The 17,778-nt window shown below is 41.3% G+C and overlaps 1 protein-coding gene across 3 annotated transcripts; it reads right to left on the bottom strand.

Moving 5' to 3' along the window:
* Nucleotides 1-1,816: 1,816 nt before the first annotated feature.
* Nucleotides 1,817-17,123, bottom strand: LRR1 (leucine rich repeat protein 1). 3 transcript variants are annotated; one of them, XM_036347089.1, is made up of 4 exons: nucleotides 16,659-17,123; nucleotides 11,833-11,934; nucleotides 8,369-9,090; nucleotides 1,817-2,246 (listed from the first exon to the last, which is right to left on the bottom strand). In XM_036347089.1, exons 1-4 carry the CDS (start codon nucleotides 16,869-16,871, stop codon nucleotides 2,006-2,008), a joined length of 1,278 nt encoding a protein of 425 aa, XP_036202982.1. In that variant the 5' UTR covers nucleotides 16,872-17,123; the 3' UTR covers nucleotides 1,817-2,005. The 3 variants fall into 3 exon arrangements, with proteins under 3 accessions (XP_036202982.1, XP_036202977.1, XP_036202991.1); XM_036347084.1 differs by having other exon boundaries at nucleotides 11,833-11,931; nucleotides 16,659-17,011; XM_036347098.1 differs by lacking the exon at nucleotides 8,369-9,090 and having other exon boundaries at nucleotides 2,002-2,246; nucleotides 11,833-11,931; nucleotides 16,659-17,014.
* Between the last annotated feature and the right edge of the window lie 655 nt (nucleotides 17,124-17,778).

Genomic DNA, 17,778 nt, shown 5'->3' with positions numbered 1-17,778 from the left:
GGGGCAGGTATTGGCCCATCCTCCGCACCCCTCTCCTCCTGCCGCGGCCCCGTCACTGCTGCTGCTCCCACACACTAACAGCACAGTCCCGCTCGCACCTGCTGAAGGTGCGGAGTAATTGGGGCCGGCACCGTCAGTGGGTGCAAGCGGCAGCTGCTGCCCCGATTGCCCCTCAGGAGCAGGAGGAGGTAGAGAAGCCCTGAGGGGCAGATACCAGTGCTGGATGGGACCACGGCACACAGGAGCAAAGAATTTTCAGTAACCACCAGAGGCTCGCCCCAATGACAGCAACCACGCCCCGCCTTGGTCTGGTGCCCCTGTTCACCTGCTCCACCATCCCACCGTGGCCAACACCCGCCATGTTCCGTGCATGCCCCCTGGTGGTCAACACACATCATGGTGACTGGTTGGTTGTCCCACCGTTTGGTCTATTGCATATTAGCTTTTTATTATATAGGATTCTAATGATCTAGGGGAGAGGTTGATTTAAGAAAGGCAGGGGAATGAACAGAAGGAACAGTTCTAGGGATTCCAGACTGTTTCAAGTTGGTTACTTTTCTATTCTGTCTTAACTTCAAACCCTCCTCATCCTTTAGTTGGTGTATGGCCACCACTCTTTACATTTAAAAAGCTTAAACATATTAAGTGACTAAAATAATAAACAGAAAAAGAACCCTCAAATAACACAAAATAATGTCAGTAAAAAGTAGCACTTTTCTGCTCCTCTCACCCAACCAAAAACCTTGCTCGAATTCTAAAAATAAAACTTAGAAATACAACAAAGATTATGTGATTAACATTATAAAACTTATAAAAAGCTAAAGTCTTTCCCAAAGCAACTCCTACCTTATACTTGGTGAATGTGAAATTCTATATATAGAATAGGTGGTATAACTTAAAAACTTACATACCAAACAAGTTTTCACTATAATTTAGACCAGTGGTTCTCAACCTTCTGGCCCTTTAAATACAGTTCCGTTGTGACCCAACCATAAAATTATTTTCATTGCTACTTCATAACTGTAATGTTGCTACTGTTATGAATCATAATGTAAATATCTGATATGCAGGGTGGTCTTAGGTGACCCCTGTGAAAGGGTCGTTCGACTGCCAAAGGGGTCGCGACCCACAGGTTGAGAACTGCTAATTTAGACTGTATTAACTCTCCAAGGAATATTTTCTGCATACAAAAACTCAATTTCTTTCATTTTATTTTATGAAAGAAGAAAGTTGGTAAGAAAATTCTATGACCAGAGTGATTGGGATTACTATCTACTTAACATTAAAAGATAACCCCACAACCTATTCTGGACACACTAGGCTAAAATCAACACAAGTGCAATAAACACAAAAGTTAACCCCACATACATATACACAATGGAATACTATGCTGCGGTAAAAAAAAAAAAAAAGGAACTCTTGCCTTTTGCAACAGCATGGATGGAACTGGAGAGCATTATGCTAAGTGAAATAAGCCAGTCAGAGAAAGATAAATACCACATGATCTCACTCATTTGTGGATTATAGAGAACAACATAGACTGATGAAAAGGGACAGACTCAAAAACTGAGAAACAGCGATCAGGCTATCAATCCCCAGAAGGAAAGTAGGGGAGGGCGGGGGTCAGGGGAAGAGATCAACCGAAGGACTTGTATACATGTATATAAGCCAAACCAATGGACATGGACAAAAGGGGGATGGGAGCACAAGTGTGCGGGGGGGGGGGGGGGGGGGGGGGGGGGAGGTTGGGGGTTAATGGGGGGGATGAGGACACATTTGTAATACCTTAACTAATAATAAAAAAATAAAAAAAAAGTTAACCCCAAAATAAAATCATATTTTAATGAAATCAAGGTTTTCCAAATTATTGAAAATGTTAGCTAACACACATTCTTCCCCTCAAACATGTATGTATGCAAAAAAAGCTTCCCTTTCTCCAATGTGACATTGTTAAACCATAAATGAATCCCAAACTGATCTTAATTTCTTTTTGTGGTATCATCTATTACTTTAGCATTTCACAGGAATTTGCGTAACATGACAGAGAACAGAAATAAGAAATAATGGGTGCTTCAGTGCCACCCATATTATCTACTAAGACCACAGTGTGAGCAACAGAGTGTAGATTCATGGTAGTCATTCCCTCAATAAAACTGTTTAGACAGAATCTTCCACAAACACAGGTTTTTGCAGTATCCAAATCTTGGCAAAGATGAAAAGGAATAATATGAGAGCCATATGGAATCCTATTGGAAAAAAAAGTTTTAAAAATATTTTAAAATATGTTACTAGATTCAGAACTTCACATATTAGGATATGAATTATTGAACACAGAATTATAACCATAAAAAATAAAACTATTAATTAAATGATACAGTATATTATTTTATCTTACAAACTGGGTAATGAAGAAAATATTCCAAAAAACAGCATATGATATATTATTTTTTTAAAAATATATTTTATTGATTTTTTACAGAGAGGAAGGGAGAGAGACAGAGAGTTAGAAACATCGATGAGAGAGAAACATCGATCAGCTGCCTCCCGCACATCTCCCACTGGGGACATGCCCGCAACCCAGGCACATGCCCCTGACCAGAATCGAACCCGGGACCCCTCAGTCCGCAGGCCGACGCTCCATCCACTGAGCCAAACCGGTTTCGGCCATATGATATATTATTAGAGTAACATGATAAGTTAACCATTTGTACATCATAAGCATCTATAGACGCAAGCAGCGGACCTTTATTGTTTAAATTCAAAATATCGAGGCAGTTGACTGGTTAAATATATAGCTCTGTCATACAATTCTCATGATGGTAACTGGAGAATTAAGGATTTCTACTTGTGAAGAAACATTTAAATAAATCGACATACTCTTCTAAGCATCAATTATTCAAAAGGAAATTTTAAACTGTGTGAAACAAATTTAAAACATTGTTTGGGGCATTAGTTTTACTTTACTGGCTGAGCAAGTAAGGCTGTCCTCACCTTGCTTAAATTATTCACCCTCCTGCTTTGCATTGGTGCCCAATGCAATGAAAATCAAGTCTAAGTCGTTGCCCTCATCTACACAAAACTAAAAGACAGTCTCTTGGGATTGCCTGCCTACTGCTCAACTTCTTCTCCCTATATACAACAATGCCCCAGGTACTTAGTTGCCTGTATACTGCTGTTTCTATATGCTGGCACACATTAGGTGTTCAGATATTTTTCAACAAATAAATAAAACCCAGTCTTATTTCAACCAAAGTTTAAAAGCCTTTTAGAAAAGTCTGAAAAGAAAAATATCAAATCAAAAATAGTCATTTACTTTTCTTAAGGAATTTGAAATTGGCCTTATTTGCAATTTTTCACTTTTTCACATGTACTTATTTGTTGCTTGTGTAAGTAACAATTTTTTAAAACTGTGCCAGCAATTTATAATAGCTAAGATCTAGAAACAGTCCAAGTGCCCATCAGTAAATGAGAGGATAAAAGTTCCGTGGTATATTTATACTATGGAATACCATGCAGCAGTAAAAAAGAAGGATCTCTTACCCTTTGAGACAGCATGGAGGGACCTGGACAGTATCATACTAAGTGAAATAAGTCAGTCAGAGAAATACGTGTATCACATGATCTCACTCATATATGAAATCTAAGTAACAAAATAAACTGATGAATGGAGTGGATCCAGAGACATGGAAGCATGGAACAGAGTGCGGAATCTCAGAGGAAAGGCAGGGAAGGGGTGGGTGGGTGGGAGGTGATCAACCAAGGACCTTGTATGCATATATGCATGGCCATGGACACAGACAATGGGGTGGTGAGGACCTGGAGCGGAGGCTGGCTGGAGGAGGTCAATAGGGGGAAAAGGGGACATATGTAATACTTTCAACAATAAAGAATTATATAAAAAAATCTGTGCAGGAAGTGTCTACCACATATTTACATCAATCTCATCTAGGCTATTGGTTATATTCTAAGGAAACAGATAATAGTTAGATAATAGTTAAAAACTGTATCATCAATCTAACAATTTAAATTTCCATATATTTTTCTAATAGATTTTAACTTTATATTTATAACCAGTAGGTAGAACAATTTACCAACAGATAGATAATAAGTATTATTCTCATGGCTTTAGGTTTATATTCTTTTTATTTTTTTATATTTTATTGATTTTTCACAGAGAGGAAGAGAGAGGGATAGAGAGTCAGAAACATTGATGAGAGAGAAACATCGATCAGCTGCCTTCTGCACACCTCCCACTGGGGATGTGCCCGCAACCAAGGCACATGCCCTTGGCCGGAATCGAACCCGAGACCCCTCAGTCCGAAGGCCAATGCTCTATCCACTGAGCCAAACCAGTCAGGGCAGGTTTATATTCTTTTTAAAATGGGGCTGAAGCCCTGCCGGCATAGCTGTGTTTGAACATGGATCTATGAACCAGGAGGGCACAGTTCGATTCCTGATCAGGGCTCATGCCAAGGTTATGGGCTCGATCCCCAGTGTGCAATCCCCACTGATGTTTCTCTCTCTCTCTCCCTCTCCCTTCCTCTCAGAAACCAATAAAAATATATTTAAAAAAACAACACAACAACAACAGGGCTGAAAACATGCAAAATTATACATTAGTAAAGGTTAGGGTCACTTTACAAGAACCAATATTAATAGAGTCAAGCTTAAAAAACAATATAGATACTACATGTCAAATCATCACTAACAAATTATTTTTCTGACCTAGTTATACATCACATCTTGATCATATAATTTTTTCCCTTTAACTCTGCACTTTTCCATGTTGGATATCAGTCTGTATTTTTTAAATCATTTAGTCAATTGATTATGGTCTTTTTAAAAAACATCAATGCCCGGACTCAGAGCAACCCGGACATGTGGCCTTACTGGGAATCAAACTAGCAACCTTGCCCTAGCCCAGTGGTCGGCAAACCGCAGCTCGCGAGCTACATGCGGCTCTTTGGCCTCTTGAGTGTGGCTCTTGCACAAAATACCACCTGCGGGCGCACAGGTACAGTGCAATTGAAACTTCGTGGCCCATGCGCAGAAGTCGGTTTTCAGCCTGGGCGAGTCTATTTAGAAGAAGTGGGGGGTGGACATATAGAGAGGGTGAATGAAAGGAGATAGATGAAACAAGTATACAAGACGGGTGGATGGAAGAGTTAGAAGGGGTCTACCTCAGCGAACGTAACTCAATCAGATTGAGGAATGCTTTTAGCAAAGGCCAGCTTAGGAGTACCCTAATTAAGTTAATAACAATGTACCTACCTATATAGTTTAAATTTAAAAAATTTGGCTCTCAAAAGAAATTTCAATCGTTGTACTGTTGATATTTGGCTCTGTTGACTAATGAGTTTGCCGACCACTGCCCTATCCGGTTTGGCTCAGTGCACAGAGTGTGGGCCTGTGGACTGAAGAGTCAATAATTTGTAATATTTCTCATTTGGACATTATTTTCAAATTTGAATAAGTTATATATGTGTGTGTGTGTGTGTGTGTGTATATATATATATATATATATGTATATATATATATATATATATACACACACACACACACACACACATATTCATATAAATATTTCAGAGAAAGCCTAGAATGAGCTCGGAAGCAACTCATTACCGAAAAACACTATTTAGAGTTTCCCTCAAATCAGTGATCTTAACCCTGAATCATCAGTATCACCACTGGAGACTTAAAAAAAATATGTAACATAGCCCAAGGTAGTATGGTTCAGTGGACAGAGCATCAGCCTGCAGACCAATGGGTCCCAGGTTCGATTCTGGTCAAGGGCACGTACCTTGGTTACAGGGTCCTCCCCAGCCCTCGACCTGGTGAGGGCTCCTGCAGGAGGCAACCAATCCATGTATTTCTCTCACATCGATGTTTCCCTCTGTCTTTCCCTCTCTTCCACACTCCCTAAAAATCAACGGAAAAATATCCTCAGGTGAGGATTAACAAACAACAACAAAAAGTAATGTTTAATTCCTAATTAAGAATCAATGCCAGTGGTTCTCAAAGTGTGGTCCCTGGCCAACAGCATCAGCATCTCCTTAAAACTAGTTAGAGATGCAATTTTTAGCCCCAATCCAAATTTCGTAAGAATCCAGCAATCTGCCTTGGCTGGTGTGGCTCAATTGGTTGGGCGTGGTCCTGTGCACAGAAAAGTTGCCAGTTTGTTTTGTTTTTTCATATATTTTTATTGATTTCAGAGAGGGAAAGGGAGAGAGAGAAACATCAATGATGAGAGAGAACCATTGATAGGCTGCCTTATGCACACCCCCTACGGGGGGAATCGAGCCCACAACCCAGGATGTGCTCCTGACCGGAACTGAACCAGTGACTCTTCAGTCCACAGGCCTACACTATCCACTGAGCCAAACCAGCGAGGGCAAGGTTGCTAGTTTGATTCCCAGTAAGGGCACATATCTGGGTTACCCTCAGTCCCTAGTAGGGGACATACAAGAGGCAGCTGATAGATGTTTTGCTCACACTGATGTTTCTTTCTCTCCCTCTCCCTTCTTCTCTCTAAAAACCAATTTTAAAATATTTTTCAAAAAATAATCCAGCAGCCTGCTTTAATAACCATGTATTTCAATAAGTTTAATTCTGATATACTCTCAAAATTTAAGGATCTTAGAAATAGTGAGTTCTTAGTTACTTTTAGAGCTTTAGTATTCAAAATGTGATTCATGGATTAGGAGCCTCAGTCTCACTAGGAAGCTTGTTTGAAAGGCAGAATCTCTACCCTAGACCTCTGAAACAATCTGCTAGCAAGACTCCCAGGTGATTTGAATGAACATTAAAGTTTGAGAAGCACTGATGTGAAGTAGTGGTTTTTAATCATAGCTAGTTGTACACAGAATCACCTGGGTTTAAAAACAAAGCAAAAAAACTGGATTCTACCTACCTTACTGATTAGTAAGACTAGGGTGGGAACTAATCATCAGAATTTTTAAGCTCTTCAGATGATTCCAAATGTTAAGTAAAGTTTGAGAACCACTGCTCTAAAATAAGAATTCTTAAGCTATGGACTAAGAGGAAGGAGGATTGGATTTCAATGGGGTTCATGAACATTTTAAAGTTGTATGCAAAATTTTGTGTATACTCATGTGCATTTTTCTAGGACCATAATTTTGGTCAGTTCTTTTTATTTTCTTTTTAAATTTTTTTAAAATTTACTTTTAGAGAGAGGGGAAGGAATAGGGAGGGGGGAGGGGGAGAGAGGAAGAGAGAGAGAAACATCAATGTGAGAGCAAAACATGGATGGGCTCCGGGAATCTAGCCCACAACCCAGGCATGTGCCCAACCCAGAATTGAACTGGCAACTCTTCAGTGCATGGGACGGGATGATGCCCAACTGAGCCACACCAGCCAGGGCAGTTTTTTTTTAGTTTTAAAGAGTCTCTCCCCAACTAAAAAAATTAAGAATCTCTTCTTTGAAATATGGTCTTGCTACTATTTTATAGTCACTCAATAACGAAAGCAGCATCAACAAAACTGAATGAATACCTGAAGTTCCTTGTCTCACAAAACTAACTTCAGTTAGTGTACAAAGGGAAAAGAATCAACAGCTATTGAGTCCTATTATATGCCAAATGCTTTGGCATTACATTAGCTCATTTATCTTCACAACTCTGTTCCCGTTTCAGATGGGAACACTGAATCAAAGAGATTAAGTAACTTGCTAAAGTCTGACTCCAAAGACCACACTTTACCACTATACCAGTTTAGAGTTATCAAACTTTAGAGTGCATCAGAACTACCAGGAGGACTTATTAACAGTTTCCAATTCAGTAGGTCTGGAGTGGAGTTCAAGGACTTGCATCTCTAACAAATTCCTACATGATATTGATGCTGCTGGTTAGATCATAGTTTGAAAAACAATGCCATTTTTCAAGCATTTATTAAGTGCCTAATATATGGCAACAGCGGAGGTATCTCACTTTAGACACTAGAGAAACAGTGGAAAATAAGACAAAGTCCACGCCCTCATGGAGCTTACAGTCTAGTGGAGAAAACTGACAGAAAACAAATGTTAAAAAAAGTAATGCCAGGTAATACATCCTATAACCCCCCCCAAAAAGGCAACGTAAGGAGTGGAGGATAAACCTTTAGATAGGGCCATAAAAGACCTTTCTGGGGTGCCACTTGGCAGAGAACTGGATGAAGTGAGAAAGTAAGCTATGAGACTTTCTGGAGGAAAAGCATTCCAAGCAGAGGTAAGGAGAAGCAAGAAGGCCACTACAGCAAGGGGTCAGATTGTGCACAGAGCTATGGTTAAATACTTACTAGTAGTCTAAGGATGATGACAACACTAGGATGCCATCAAAAGTACCACATTTTATGACTACCAAAGTCTTACCTATTATGTAATATGGTTCGTGCAGAAGATTCCAATAATGTTAATGGTGTTTGCAGCATTATAACTGGAAGAACTGTTGGCTGTTCAAAAGTATTTCCAAAAAGATCCAAGTACCCAAGGGACAAATTTTTAAATTCACTAGGCAAAAATGGGAGCTTATTTCGAGCTGCTGACAAAAATTGCAGGTTTGTCAATTGTCCTATCTTCATAGGAAATCGAATCAATTCATTATCATCAAGTTTTAAAACTGTAAGTTCTCGGAGCTGGCAAAACTGCACAGGGAGTGCCTTAATTTTGTTCTTGCTCAGATCCAAACTCCGAAGTGATTTCTGGAGTGTAGATTGACACAATGCCACACTAAATGACTCCAAGTGATTGTTACTCAGGTTGAGTTCTTGAAGGTGGATGAGGTCTCCAACCGTAGCTGGTAGCTTTTTTATATGATTGTGACTCAAGTCTAATTTTTTAAGGTTTTTTAAGCAAAGCATACGCATATCAACTCGGACAAGCCCACAATAAGAAGTCTGAAGATGTTCCAGATAATATGGAAAGTTCTTGCTTAGAGGATAGTCCTTTTTGGATGTGATGACCATTTTAGTTTTAAATTTTTCAAATTCTGAAGTCTTCACCGGTGTGAGGGGTGAAAATGGTGTCTCAACATCACAGCCTCTATGAGCCAGTCTCACAGCTGAAAGGAAACTCTTTAAACTGCTGGAATTGGCCTGAATAAATAAAAATAAGTTGTACAAGTATAAATTCCATTTTAGATAATGCATGCATGCTAATTCATCCTATAACAAATTCTGTAGAGTTATATATGCAAATGATGCAATTATTACTGAAAATGGCTATAAAAATAATTTTTTAGTATTCTATTTTGACTAAATTTCAATATAGATACAAAACCTTTAAGGTGTTTTTTTTTTTAAATGTTGAAAGACACACTCTAAATAAAACTGTTCAAAGGGGGAACCACAGAGTATAAAATAAAATAGAAAAGCATAAAAAAATTCCACCTGAGATTTGGGTTTAAGATGAACTCACCCAGACCTCCAGTGCCCCCGCAATAGGCTAAGACAGCCCTGTGCACTGTAAAATGTACAGGGGTTCCATTCATAAAGATTAAGAGTTGTGAAAAGCCATGGCCTTGTCTTTCAAAAGCAGGGCTAAATGGCACTGTCAAGAGTGTAAGGAAATATCAAAATCAAGTGAGATTGCTTCCAACTGAACAGAGAAAGCACCAATCAAGTGGTATATGAACTATCATCAAGCCCTAGCTGGTTTGGCTCAGTGGATAGAGCGTCAGCCTGCAGACTGAAGGGTCCCAGGTTCGATTCCGGTCAAGGGCACATGCCTGGGTTGAGGGCTCCATCCCCAGTGTGGGGTGTACAGGAGGCAGCTGATCAATGATTCTCTCTCATCATTGATGTTTCTGTCTGTCTATCTCTTTCTCTCTTCCTCTCTGAAATCAATAAAAATATATATTTAAAATAAATAAATAAAAATAACAAACACTTGGCAGGATACTTTACGAGTTTTCTAAAGTTTATGTGTGAAGAAATAGGGAACTTTAAGTGTGCGAAACGAAGTATGCAATCCTATTTGGTTAGAATGAGGGAGCTTGGTAGAGGAGTAAAAGATTAGAAATACAGTATGGGGATAGATTCTAGATGAGCTTGATGTCAAGGTAAGGACAGAATGATCAGGCTGTGGGCAATCACTGAAGCATTTGAGCACGAGAATTACATAGAGCTTAGTATTATTTTGGCAGTAGTATACAGTGAAGTAGAGTGAGAAAAATCTGGAGACCTTGGTCAAGTAGGCCTAATAGACGGTACCAACTTACAGACTTGGAAGTTACATCCGGGTTGAGCTATGGGAATGGAAGGCAGGTATGGCAGAAAACTGGAATAAAGCCTTTATTTGGGGGACAGAAAAAAGGTTGTCAGAGATTAGAGACAAAGGAGTGGCTAACGGTAAATCAGGACAGTGTCCTGTCACAGATGCCAAGAAAGGAGTTTTATTAAGAAGGAAATGGTCATTAGTGTCAAATACTGGAGCTAAAAAAAGTGAGAAAAAAACGGCAATGTGTTTGGCAAATAAAAGGAGATCACCGATCTTTGAGGCAGTGTTTTGAATACACCAGTGAAAATAAAGGTAAAAACAGATCCTAAGAAAAGTGGAGGCAACAGATTTAATCTTGTCTTTCCAGAAATTTGCTTATCCAATTTTTAAGTAGGTAAGACTTCACTTGTTTCTTAGGTAGAAGAAAAGAGTTAGTGCCCTAGCCAGTTTGGCTCAGTGGATAGAGTGTCGGCCTGTGGACTGAAAGGTACCGGGTTGGTTTCTGGTCAAGGGCATGTACCTCGATTGCAGGTTTGATGCCAGCCCCTGGTCGGGGCTCAAGTGGGAGGCAGCCAATGCATGTGTCTCTCTCACATCGATATTTCTCTCTTTCTGTGTCTCCCCCTCACTTCCATTCTAAGAACCAATGGAAAAATATCCTTGGGTGAGGATTAACAAAAAAACAAACAAAAAAGAATTAGTAGGATAGGCTGAACATCAAGTGAAAATGAAAAAGCACAAGAACAGAAGGAGGTAGGACAAAATGATTCCATTCAACACAAATGCCTTAAAAAGTTATTAAACTTTTAATGTTTGCAAAGCATTTTGCTTGGAGTTAAGGATAATGCAAGGATGAATAAGACATTGCTCCTACCCTCTAGGAAAGGGGAAAACAAAAAAGGGGGAGATAGGACCAAGAAACAGTCTTTTTTTTGTTCTAATGGTCTATATAGTTTTAAAAATAATTATAATAATAAAATACCCCCAACAAGGTTCTAATTGCATTTTATCCTTTTTCCCCCCCACTAAACTTAGACTTATAACCTATAATTCAGCTGGCAAAATGTAGACCTGTGCCACCTTCCCTAAGAGCTCCAGTATAAGAACACTGGAAGGCTGCATTTTGGATACAGAAGCAAACTTAGTTTTCCTCCCCATCCTGGGCAGCCTTACTAAGGCTGCCTCTACCCTTTCAGAGGAATATACTGGTAAGCACTCCTGGGAAGCTGCCATCACTTCTTCAAATACATCTGCAAGAGTCCGGCCCTGTTCAGCTATGTTAGCTATCAGGATGCTCAAATAGCCTCTTTCATTTTTGGTCAATCCTCACCATATTTTTTCCATTGATTTTTTTTTTTTGGGGGGGGGGGAGGAGTGGAAGGGACGGGGAGAGACAGAAGAGAAACACTGATGTGAGAGAGACACATCAATTGGTTGCCTCCCACACGAACCTCCACAGAGACTGGTTATTAAGCATGCAACCAAGATATGTGCCCTTGACCCTTCAGTCCTCCATTGATGTTCTGATCACTGAGCCAAACCAGCTAGGGCTCAAAAAGCCTCTAATTTAAAGAAAATATAGCCAATCAATCTAAACATTAATGTTTTTAATATCGTACCTTACTTAGGCAGATATCCACAGCAGGTTCCTTTAACCGAACAGTGGCTTTCCCCTCATCCACAAATTTGGTGAAGAATTGCTCAATGTTCCCCTTTAGCTGCTTAAAAACAATGGGAAAAAAGAACAAAATCAAGTATTGTTACTCAATACTAGTAGTTATTACAAATAGGATGTGCAGTCATTTTGTCAGGTTTGTCTTTTAGTCCTTATGTATGAGTATTTTACAGTTTTAAGCTTTAAAGTTTTTTGTTTGGTTGGGTTTGTTTTTAGTAGTTGGGTAGCTACATTTCTTAACTACCTTCTGATAGATACTATTGTTCTATCAGTCCAGTTAACTCTGTCCTCTTCTGAGAACAGAATCCCCTGTGTTTTGAGAGAATATTCCTCTTCTCCCATTCCAACTATGTAGCTGTAATGAGTTGCCAAGAGTAATTACTTGCCTTTTAAATTTCAGTTCATTAGCCTGGGGTGGGCAAGCCTCCCACAAGATTAGAAACTCCATGAAAACAGGAATCTTGTCTCCTTTGTTCATTCTTGTAACCTCAGAGCTAGACAATGACTAACACATAACAGATGCTCAAAATATTTTAATGACTGATGTTGCTTCTGCTTTAGACTTCAACAACAATTTATCCAGAAGCCATTATATGCCAGGTTAACTATGATAGGGGGCTTGGGACAATAGAGGTGAATAAGACCAGCATGGTAATCACACTTACACAGTTGCCAATCTGACATTTATTAAAATAATTATAAGCAAAATTAAGACAAACATATAAGCAATTATTAAGACAAGGAAGTACAGGCTGCTATAAAACCTTATATAGCAAAGAAATCTTACCTGGTCTTAGGATATGAAGGTGACCTTGAAGGTGAGAACTAAAGGATTAGGACATGTCTAGAAGAGATAGAAGACAGCTTACCAATAAGAGGGAACAATGTGCAAAGCCTTGAAAGCAAGAGAGCTTGGCAGCTGTGAGGAGCTAAAAGTTCAGTATGGCTGAAGGATCCCGTGAAAAAAGGTAAGTGAGCCTGAAGAGGTAAACAGATTAAATGGTGAAAGATGTTTTATACCATGTTAAGAGTGCTGTGGGCGTTTTTGTTTTGTTAATCCTTACTCGAAGATATTTTTCCCATGGATTTTTAAAGAGGGAGAGAGGGAGGGAGGGAGGGAAAGAGAAACATTGATGTTACACATTGATTGGTTGTGCGTGCTCGACTGGGACTGGGGATCAAACCCATGACCCTTTGGTACATGGGCCTATGCTCTAACCCAGGGGTGAGAAAGATCTGGCCTGCTGGGCCGTATAAAGGTCTCGAAATCATTTGGTCTGATCCTGCCAAGGCATTAAAGGGTGAGTTAAATTAAATGTTTACCAAATATAGCATGCTAATTTATAAGTTGATAATTTTGTATGACCCATGAATGATATTATTAAAATGGCTCTTGACAGAAAAAAGGTGCCCATCCTGATCTAACCACTGAGAAACACTGGCCAGGACAAGAATTTTATATTTTGGCCCTAGCTGGGTAGCTCAGTTGGTTAGAGCATCATCCAGATACACCAAAGTTTCAGGTTCGATCCCCAGTCAGGGCACATACAAGAATCAACCAATGAATGCAGGTAAGTGGAACAACATATCGTTCTCTCTCTCTCTCCCTCCCTCTCTCTTTAAAATGGATAAATAAAAATTTTTAAAAAAAAAAGAATTTTGGATTTATCCTAAGAACAATGATATCCACTGAATGACTTTAAGCTGAGAACATCATTAGATCTGTATCTTTACAGGTTCCCTTTAACCACAGGGTAAGAATGAACTTTGGGGGGTTGGGGGGTGGGGGATGAAGAGTAGGAGGGGAGGACAACAATAGAGAGGTAGAGCGATCCTTTAAGAGAGTAGCTAGGCAAGGTATAATGATGGTTTAGACTACAACTGGGATAGATGAAAATTTGAAAGATAACTAGGAGGTAGAATTGAAAGGATTCAATAATATATTGGATGCAGAGAGGCAAAGGCTTTAAGATTTCTGCATGGGGCAGAATACTACTAAATGAGTTGTAGAGCACTGTCAGAAAAGCAGGTTTAGGGGTGACAATGACAATTACTGTCTAGGTCAGCGGTTCTCAACCTGTGGGTCGCAACCCTTTGGGGTCGAACGACCCTTTCACAGGGGTCGCCTAAGACCATCGGAAAACACATATATAATTACATACTGTTTTTGTGATTAATTACTATGCTTTAATTATGTTCAATTTGTAACAATGAAAATACATCCTGCATATCAGATATTTACATTACGATTCATAACAGTAGCAAAATTACAGTTATGAAGTAGCAACAAAAATAATTTTATGGTTGGGGGTCACCACAACATGAGGAACTGTATTAAAGGGTTGCGGCATTAGGAAGGTTGAGAACCACTGGTCTAGGTATTTTGAGGTTGAGATGCTGCAACACATCCAAGTGAAGATTTCAAGTAGACAACAGATTCAAGTCAGAAGTTAAGGGATTTATACATTTATCTGGATAAGATGAATAGTATGTTTCTCACTGCTCTTCTAAGATCTATTCCTTCTGATGACCACCAATTTGCTGCCCTCCACCAATATGTCATGCAGATTTAGAAAGTCAGATGTGAGTCATAACTATTTCTGTGGAGAGAAAAAGCTAAATGTTGTTCAGCATTTTTTTTAAGTGAAAAAAGAAGTAATATGAAAAAAGTGTGCCACAGTGGGCAAATATCCCAATCACACACACACACACACACACACACGCACGTGCACACACACCCCCCCCTTTAAGATACAATTGTCCGCCCTTATCTAAGGGAGAGATACATTCCAAGACGCCAAGTCAATGTATGGAACAACAGAGACTGGCAAACTCTTATAATGTTTTTTCCTATGCATACATACCTACGATAAAGTTTAAATTCTAAATTAAAAACAATAAGAGATTAACAACAATAATAATAGAACAATAATCATTTTTTTAAAAGTTAAAGGAGAAGACTGGCTAAAGGTACAAATTTGGACATCACAATCGGATGGTAGCTGAAGACATGGGACAAAAAAGAGAGTGTAAGAAAGAAGCCCATGGTACTTTCCATACTTAGCACAAATACCTACCTTTCAAGGCCCAGGACCAATACCAGCACCCCCTTAATACATCCATAAAACATTGAGCACCTATGATTTTCCAAGCCCTCTGGTACCTCTCTTCTGCAAAACTTTCCCAAGCCCCAGTAATCAGAATTCATCTCGTTGCTTCCACTTTTATTACAGCACTTATCGTAGCCCATCTTGTAAGCAGTGGGTTTTTTTTCTCCTTTCTAATCTCAGGAGGACAGTGAGTAAATCAAAGTCAAGTACTCCCAGTACTTTATCTCCCAGTTTCTAGCACTGCACCCTGTGCAAAATAAGTCTTCAATTCGCGGTTTATAATAAAATTTTGATTAGGATTTCCTCCTGCAACTGACTGCTGGGGCAATAGGAGGTTACTTTCTTAAAATATGTTTTTATTGCTTTTAGGAAGAGGAAGGGAGTGGGAGAAACATCTAAGGACCCCAACTGGGGACCATAACCACAACCTGGCCATGTGCCCTGGTCAGGAATCAAACCGGTGACCTTTGGGTGCACAGGATGACGCTCAACCAACTGAGCCACCCTGGCAAGGGCACAACAGGAGTTTTAAGAGAGACATCATCACAGACTTTAAACAGACAGTACCTGAGTGAGGCATGAAAGAGAGGCCTGGGGAGATCCAATTCTAGTTATGAGTTTGTTTTTGTCACCTAACAATTTTGTAAGCTTTACAATGTTGGGAGATTTCCAAAGTCCTGTCGATTTGAAAAATGATGAGTTGATTCTAGTAACAGGAGGCAATTATTCACTTTCAACTATTTACAAGAAGCACTAGGTGTCTCTGAATGAGACTGTAATATTCCGCAATTAAATATCCGCTGTGGAGCACAACACTATAAGGGAGTCCGATGTAAGCGTGGGCAATGAATTGCACCCTCGACTTTACTTATAGACACAGGGTAGTCCGGTCACTTTGACAAAATAATAGTGCCTGGTAATGAAGGAGAAAGATTTTATAAAACCTGTGCTTTAAAAATTCTATTTCAAGATCAACCACCTTGTATGCATATATGCCTAACCCATGGACACAGACGACAGGGTGCTGAAAGCCTGCGATGGGGCTGGCGGCGGGCTAGAAGGGGGGGGGGAGGGGGAGAGGAGGACATATGTAATACTTTTGACAATAAACATTTAAGACTTTCTAAAGATTATAGTTCAACCTCCAACTGCTTCTAGAGAGTTTACTACTGCTACACAGGTAAGAAAAAGCCGTGGACCTATGAAATAAGGTCTTAGGAAATTACACATTTAAAGAGAGAGATAGAGAGATAGAGAGAGATAGAGAGATAGAGATGAGAGAGAGAGAGAGAGAGAGAGAGAGAGAGAGAGAGAGAGAGATGCAGTAACCAACTTTAAAAAAAAATGAAGATGCAACCCAAAGCGTTACTGCTTTACTACTGTACTTACTGATCTGGTCTAGAGACCTTCGATACGATTCATCATCCCTTAAAGCCCCTTTTTTTAAGCTAGCGAAAGTTCTGTGGAAGAAACAGAACTGATTGAACGTAAATACAGTTATTTTACTCTCCCCCGAACTGAATGACTCCTGTGAACTCGAAGTCGCAGAAATGAGCAAGAGAACAGCCGCGGGCGCCCGCCCAGAGCCCTCCTCCTCCGGGCGGGCGCGGCCCCGGGAACGCGAGGGGCGCCCGGGGAAGGGCCGGCTGGCCCCACGCACCTCATAGCGGGTCCCGCGCTTGTCCCTCAGGGTGGAGACGAGCAGGCAGGCGGGCCGCGGAGCCCCCGCTCGCCCCGCCGGAGGCCGCGGTGGGCTTCGGGGCGCCGGCTGCTGACAGAGGCTCAACAGCGCGCGGACGCCCTTGCCCGGGTTCCTCAGCCCCAAGGCCGGCAAGCGCCGACTCACCACCTCGACCTCGCAGTGCAGCCTCATCTTCCCGAGCGGCGGCGGCAGCCCCTCAGCCCGACTTTTAAACGCCGCGGTTCCCGCGGGCGCGCCGCGCCGCCGCCGAGGTCCTCGAAGGCGCGGGCTGTCCGCGGACCTGCCTGTCTGCTCCGCGCCAGCGTCGCGCCTCTCGGCAGCCCGGGAGCCCGCCCTCAGGGTCGAGTTTTCCCGTGGCTGCAGCCGGCGGAGCGCGGGCACCCACAGCCTGAGGACCCAGCAGGCGCCCTCCGAAACCAGCGACGGGCGAGGGCGTGGTCCTTCCCCGGACTTGGGTGCGGGAGCTGGGCGTTGGGGGCGGAGTTCGCCTTTACTGTTGCCACTTAACCCGTTATTTACACACTTTGCGCCACCGAGTTTTCCAAGGGAAGGCAGGTATCTCTGTGAAGAGGAAAATTTCTTTGCTTACCCAGCGTTGGCACTTGGGACCCTGACCAGTTGCCCAGTGCCAACTAGGGTGGGGCATTTCCTGGCCCTTTTGGGCTGGTGTTTTGTTTTTGGCGGCTCTCCTCATTCCAGAGACAACACCTGTCACAGCAGAAGGAACTTGTTAGGACAGTACTTGACTTTGCAACTTCTGTTGAACAGATTCCCACTTTACAACTGCGAGGGGTCTGGATGGAGTAACTGGCTTAAATGCATGTGAGACTTGGAAAGCGGGGGCGGGGGGGGGGGGCGGGTCTGCCTCAGCACAGTCTGGGATGTGTGGGTTCTTGACTTCCTGCAAGAAAGAATTCAAGACTGGCTAGGTCAGTGGTCGGCAAACTGTGGCCCCTTGAGTGTGGCTCTTCCACAAAATACCACGTGCGGGCACGCACTTACAGTGTGATTGAAACTTCGTGGCCACACTCAAGGGGCCAAATAGCCGCATGTGGCTCTTGATCCGCAGTTTGCAGAC

The sequence above is a fragment of the Myotis myotis genome, unplaced genomic scaffold (assembly GCF_014108235.1).
Source record: "Myotis myotis isolate mMyoMyo1 unplaced genomic scaffold, mMyoMyo1.p scaffold_m19_p_1, whole genome shotgun sequence".
Lineage (NCBI taxonomy): Eukaryota > Metazoa > Chordata > Mammalia > Chiroptera > Vespertilionidae > Myotis > Myotis myotis.
Note: the sequence above shows the minus strand (reverse complement) of the source record. Positions and strands in the feature narration are given on the sequence as shown.